This window comes from Telopea speciosissima, chromosome 4, assembly GCF_018873765.1.
Source record: "Telopea speciosissima isolate NSW1024214 ecotype Mountain lineage chromosome 4, Tspe_v1, whole genome shotgun sequence".
In the NCBI taxonomy this organism is placed as follows: domain Eukaryota; kingdom Viridiplantae; phylum Streptophyta; class Magnoliopsida; order Proteales; family Proteaceae; genus Telopea; species Telopea speciosissima.
In genome coordinates, this window is record NC_057919.1 from 41,978,714 (window position 1) to 41,985,597 (window position 6,884).

The 6,884-nt window shown below is 38.2% G+C and overlaps 1 protein-coding gene across 1 annotated transcript; it reads right to left on the reverse strand.

Annotated features, from left to right (window-relative positions):
• Nucleotides 1-629: 629 nt before the first annotated feature.
• On the reverse strand, nucleotides 630-6,171 carry LOC122659379 (50S ribosomal protein L3-2, mitochondrial-like). The gene is made up of 5 exons (XM_043854490.1): nucleotides 5,652-6,171; nucleotides 5,341-5,550; nucleotides 3,964-4,068; nucleotides 1,129-1,242; nucleotides 630-829 (listed from the first exon to the last, which is right to left on the reverse strand). Exons 1-5 carry the CDS (start codon nucleotides 5,997-5,999, stop codon nucleotides 656-658), a joined length of 951 nt encoding a protein of 316 aa, XP_043710425.1. The 5' UTR covers nucleotides 6,000-6,171; the 3' UTR covers nucleotides 630-655.
• Between the last annotated feature and the right edge of the window lie 713 nt (nucleotides 6,172-6,884).

A 6,884-nucleotide genomic window follows, 5' to 3' on the forward strand; every position in this document is an offset into this window, starting at 1 on the left:
TATATTAAGAGGTCGAGATTATAGTATTGAAATCATCCATAAAAAATAAAAAAAAAAAGATTATGCTTCACATTTGTAATCTCTAACAAGAATTACAAGATATGTTATGGAGCCGACCAACCATCCATGGCTTGAACATCCTTTTATGTTTTATCTCACCTTTAGCCTACCAACCATGTACTTTTTTTTGTAATGATGTGACCAATGATATTTGTTTTTCTCATCAAAAAATTATAATACAATGGATGTACTGTCTATTATCTGAGGTTAATAGATGGACCAAGCTTCCCGGTTCCAACATTTATTTGAAACAAAATTCCTGCAGAAGATTTCGCTAACTTGATTCAATCCACTGTAAAACTAGAATCAATAATACAACTACAAGCTCTGACCCCAACTCGATCCAAACCACTGCTAAACTAGAATCAATAATAAAATTACAAGCTCTGACCCAATTTCAATTACAATCCCTACCCATAAAGAGTGGATAAATAAAAAATACCCAAAATTTTTTGCTGGTGCTTTGATCACGAACCCACTCCACTGCCCAGAAAGTATGCATGCTAACTGATCCCGTCACAAAAAAAACAAGGGGGGGAGAGGGGGGGGGGGGGGGAGAACAACTTAAGTGGGAATGTTGAACTCTCTGACTCTATCAATCACCGGCCATGAATGGATCTATTTCCCCAAGATCAGCAACTAAAGGTTCTAACTCTGAAGCATCCTCATCTTGTGGAGCAAAATAAGTTGGGAATGGAAGCAAAGAAATATCTGGTTTCTTGTAAACGGCATCCTTAATAAATACAAAGTTCCCCTCTGCACCTGGAACCTATAACAATACAGGGAAAAGAAAAAAAACTCAGCATAACAGAATGACCATAGAAAAAGAAATAGTAAAACATTATTTCTTGTGGAACATTCGTCATTCCACTTAGTCATGTTGATACTTGATATAATCACTTGACCAAATAATCCTAACTATGACGCACAGAATGTTTCTGATCGACCATTGCTTTTTCTGACAATGCACAGAAATAATGACTACAAATTGAACACATCATGCAGATGTTTTCCGACCAGCATGCTTACTTATACACCATATAAGAAAGACTGCAGAGAGAAACATACCTGGCCTCTGACCCACATCAAGTTCCTTGCCGGATCTATTTTGTAGACCCATACATTTTTAACCGTGCACTGCTTCCCACCCATGCGTCCAGGCATTTTTTTGCCTTTGAAAACCTGTTGGAACAAAAATCGAAGGTAAAGCAATGGCAATCCGACAATTGTGTGAAAACTTGAAAATAAAAGATCTGTTCACAGTACATCTGAGATACATTCAGCAGGGTATACATATGAATAAATCCGGTTTATGCACATGTTAGGTGAGTAACAAAATTAATGATCACATTTCCACTTTAAAAATCGAGTGCCTTGTTGCATCTACCATTTAATTGGCAGCAATAAACATATAAATAGTAGTTTTTGTGTTGCATCTACCATTTATCTGAGCTCCTAGATTTTTGGGAATTGCACTATGGAAAATATGCAAAAGAAGCAACGCTTAGAGGTTCAAGACCTGGCTGTTTGTTGTTTTCTTTTCCCATGATGTTTAAAAATATTTCATGGTAATAAAAGCTTCACCTGATACAGAAGAGGTCATAAACAACCTGTAATATATGCAGGTGATGGGGCAACTGATCCTCTCAACAATAACACAAGGCAATCCTCCACTACAAAGATTCACATTGACAAACAATCAAAATCCCTGGAAAAGAAGTAAGTCAGTCAGAGCATTAAAATGAGCTCAAAATTCACAGGATAACCCTGGTACGGTTGAAAAGAACCAATAAGTTATTGATGAATCAGCTTCCAACAAAATGCTACGTAGAAAACCAGCCAAGTTTTGACATTTCAGAACAGAAAGGTGGGTTATTATCTAATCTGATAACCCTAATTAAGTCAAAAAGTCAAACAATATGCTGGTTATAAAGATAACACTACTAAAACCAGCACCTAGTGAGATGCAAGGAAAATTTAAATAAAAAGAAGTCCGATACAAGAATCTGGTAAACTATTAATAATGCCATTGGAATTCACTATAAACTCATAAATTATTTAGAACTACCTAACGCAGACTGATCAAATCATCCTGCAGGTAATGGACCCAGAAAGAAGAAAATAAGAGGAAAATGGGAGAAATCTGGTAACTTATAACATAGATCTGAACCTGATCTGATGGTTCAGATTCAGTGAGGAATAACACCAGGTTTTAGTATCTGATATTCCAGATTTAAAGAATATAGATAGCCTAAAAGTAGAAATCAATATGCTCATTTTTGAAGAAAGAGGAGATACCAAGAGTACTCTACGAATATTGTAGAGAGAGAGAGAGAGTTACCAGATCAAAGTAAAGAAAACACCAATTAACAGCCAAAAAAACCAAATCTGTATCCCATAAAATCCTTTCTTTTTTTTTTTTTTTTTTCGGGGGGGGTACATCTCTATTTATATAATAAAACCAAAAGAAAAATTCACCTTGTAGGGACTACTACCACAGCTAATAATAAGGGGATGTTAAAATACAAAAAAGGTTTGTCAATCAGAGAAAAACAAATATTGTAGGGACGGTCATAGAAGTGTTATGGAAAGAAAGAACTAGATGAGGAGATCTAATTCAAAGAATGAACTCAGTAACCTAGTACTTGCTATGCAGGGCATTGGAGAAAAGAAAGAAAATGAAGAGAAAACTGGTTATGAAATTATGAAAATCTAGTCATACAACAGGTTTTTATAGGGGCAGCAGAACCATGCCCAGTTCTGCCAACTGGTAAAGCCAGAGCAATTGTGTTCTTCCTTTTAAGATTCCTGAAGACATAATGTAGTCAACCTGTATAACAACAGGCAATGCCACGGCAGCCAAAGCATGCAAGTGCTAAGTGCTAATGCACTTTGTTGGACATAACACCAATGCAATATATTACTTGTGAATGGAATAATCAATCACAACAACAAAATAAAGATAAACAGTAACAAATAGTTCGAGGACTCGCGAGATCTCGCCGAGTTTCTTGGTTTTCGGAAAAGCCGAGACGAGACTGCCTACGAGTCTCAAAAGTGCAATATCTCGGCGAGATCTCGGTGAGATCTAGATCTCGGATCTCGGTTGGATCTCGGTTTCGATCCATTATTTTAACCCACCCACCACTTAAATACCTTACCTAATTGGACAAAACTCGACATATCTCGGCGAGATCTCGGATCTCGGGTCCAGATCTCGGGTTGACCCAATGTTCAGGCTTCGAGTTGAAAAAAAAAAAAAAATGCACCAACTCAGCGAGATCTCGACTCGTCTTGGTTTTTCCAAGAGTCGAGTTGGTACCGAGACCCGAGTTTTAGTACCTTGGATCCCAAGTTGTTAAAACTTTATCACAACTATCTGGATACACTGGAGAAGACCAATTAACATTTTCTTCATAAACTTAGGAAACAATCAACTCAAACTATTGCATGAAAGATTAAGCATCCATGCTTCTATTTGAAACAACCGACAGACATAAACCATGAAGGGCCTCATCAACATCTACCTTTTTGGGTATTTCTACCTTCAGTTTGTACTAAATATATTTGCGATCACCTCTCTATTTCTGGCAAAGGGATAGTAATCCATATAAATCATTGACCATGTTAAATAATTTTCAAGAGCCTTGCTGTCAACATAAATTCACATATGGAATGAAGAAGCAATCAGTTGGACAAGGAATAATCTATAACATTGTATAACTACTAATCGGAGGAAAAAATTATAAAAAATGTACTACTAATTGCAAAATAAAAAGTAAATCTCATATAGACATAATTTCAGTTCAGATTCTCAACAAATGAGCATATTACCATGAACCATACATACACACAGTAGCCAAGGAACGTAATGCATTCATTAACTACTGAAGCAGTACATACCTTTCCAGGAGCATCTCTTTGACCAGTGGAACCAATACTTCGATGTGATAATGAAGCACCATGAGATGCAGGCATTCCAGCAAATCCCCATCTTTTCATACCACCCTGTAAATGGAGGAATTAGATTGCCTGAAATAAAGTAGACATCTAGCTTTGGCAAAAAGGCTTTCACATGGCACCTAGAGGAACCAAGGCAAGGCTTCTCACGTGGCCAATGCTCATTGTGCCATGTGGACAGATGATGTCACTATTCCAATTGTTGGATAGAAAGGACATTGTCTGGATTGGCCATGTGTCCAATTACAGTCTAATTCAAATACCCACTGATGCATTGGCATATATATCTAACCACGCCTACTGGTACTCTAACCACTATTGTGCACTCTCCCATAGTCCTGGATTTTTCAAAACTCTATTTTTCACCTTGAAAAACTCCATTTGGCAAGAAATCTAATATTGATAGGGGACCTTGGGGTCCACCTGTCAAAAAAAATTTGAGGCCCATCTGAGCTGCCACATGACACATATTTGAGCCACAAAGGAAGCTCCCTCCTACATGATCTGTGGAGGAACCAAGAGCTCTTTAATTTTTGTTGTATTGTTTCCGACTTCCTTTACGTGATCTTCTTAGCACCTCATCCTAGAATTATTTTTTTTTCTCATTTCCTCTTTTTCTTTGCGTGTTAGCTCATCCAAGAGCTTATATACACATCTTATGTCACGCAGAAAATTAGCTTGAACAGCCCTAGATTGATGCACATGTCTCCCAATACAATGGTCTGAAAACAATCAAAAAGAGAAAAGAATGACCAAAATGGAGTCTTCAGTCTAGGGCTATTCAAGAAAGGGAAGGCATAATTAAGTCTCCCAAAATGAAAGAGACCATTCTAAATATTTAAGAATATCAGAATATGAATGTCTACATATCTATGACTGTTCATAGGGAATTGGTCCACAGAATAAATTGGAGCTTACAGAGAACACAAAAGTATGATTATTGCATTCTCTCCTTAAGCTCCATAAGCCCCACATGATCCGGTGCTTTAGTGCTTGTGCCCAGATACTATTACAAGAGGCTTTGAGAGAGATCACAATAATCATGCTTTTGTGAATTTCTATGAACCCACGTATAAGGTAGCAGTTAGAGTGAGGAACAAATTCAATTTTATTTAGAACACAGCTAATTATACTTCTTTTGTCTACAGTCGTCAGCTTTACACAGTACAGTAAATCATATTCAGGGGGAATTGCCTTTCTTTCTCTCAATCAAGTCTTTTCCTTCCTAAAAAGAAAGAAACATTTATAATCATTTAAGACAAAGAAAAAGGAGGTAAGCAATTCTGGATTACCACCTCTGTTCAGAGGGAATAAATTTACCTGAAATCCTTTGCCACGAGTAATCCCACTGACATCAACATATTGGCCTGGAACAAAATGACGAACAGTTATCGGAGTACCAACAGGAAGAATCGCATCCTCTGTCACAGGAAACTCCCTCAGCTTCCTCTTCAATGGAACTCCTTGAGCTCTAAAATGACCCACTTCAGGATTCGTCAAATGCTTCGCCTTCTTCTGACCGCAACCAACCTACCACAAACAGCCCAAAAATGCTCAAATACCGAAACAACCCATCAGAAGAAACTACTTCAACAACCTGATAAGAACAAGATGCGTTCATTAGATCATACCTGTAAAGCTGTGATTCCTTCCTTCTCGATCATCTTCAACTGCGATACAATGTTCTCGTCCAACCAGAGGACAGTGATTGGAACCCTAGCTCCCCATTTGTCCCAAACCGCAGTCATACCGCATTTTACGGCGATTGCACCAGTCCTCTTCGAATCGGGAGTCATCACTACCGGTTTCGCTCTAATGATCTTCGGACTTCCACTATCGATCTCATAATCATTCTCGACATTTATCGACTGTGCAGAAAACCTCCTGAATCGGTGACTACTGCTAATTACTGTTGTTGTCGTTGGGCCGAACGAGAGAAGCCTGACACGAGGAATGAGGCCTCTCGAAGCGGCAGACATGGCTGTGAATAAAGAGAGTCTAAAGACAGAGATGAAAGAGCGCTTTCAAATTGATAATCTCAGCGAACCCATAGCAGGAAATTCAAATCTGAAAACCCTAAATTTCATGGCAGACCAAAACTCAAAAAAGCAGAGACAAGAGAGAGAGCTGCAGCCCAAAAGGGCGTGACACTCAGAGACTCGGAGAGCAACTGAGACAAGAAGCGACAGAGGTTCTTTAGGGTTTAGGACAAGGTACCTTGGGTTAGACTCTTGTTTGTTCTTCTAACCTGGTTGACACAGCCCGGATTGGTTAGTTTTTATTTTTATTGTTTTTGTGAGAAAAGAAAACTTATATTAAATAGAAGGGAAATTTACGTTATTGAATCTATTATGTCTACCATTGCTGAAAATTTTCATATTATGTCCGCCCCTTGAGTGCTAACTCTCTTCGTTTTAATTTGAAAAGATAATTTTGCCCTTCCCTATTTATTATTAATAAACCAACCCCACCCAACCCTTGTTACCGTTGCATGCTCCATTAAGGGTGAGAAAGGAAAACTTTGCGAGCACCTGCTACTCCGACGAGGCAACCACCTCCTGCTCCAGCGACAACCACCTGTAGTTAGTAACGCAATAAAGTCTCAAAATTAAAAAAGAATGATGATAAAATGACAGAAAGAATTCCTATTGAGAAGTAGAAAAAGGTGGTCTTGATCCTCAAGATATCAGAAGCAGCAGCACAAATGGGGGGTCTCAATGGGATCACAAACAGTAATTTCTAAAGAAAGGAATAAGGACAAAAAAGAGCAAGATAAAGAACAGAGGTAGAAGATTGTCGCAGTGGCACCAAGAACTAGTTGTGTTCTTATTACTCTCTCAATATATGGAAACATCTCACTGATT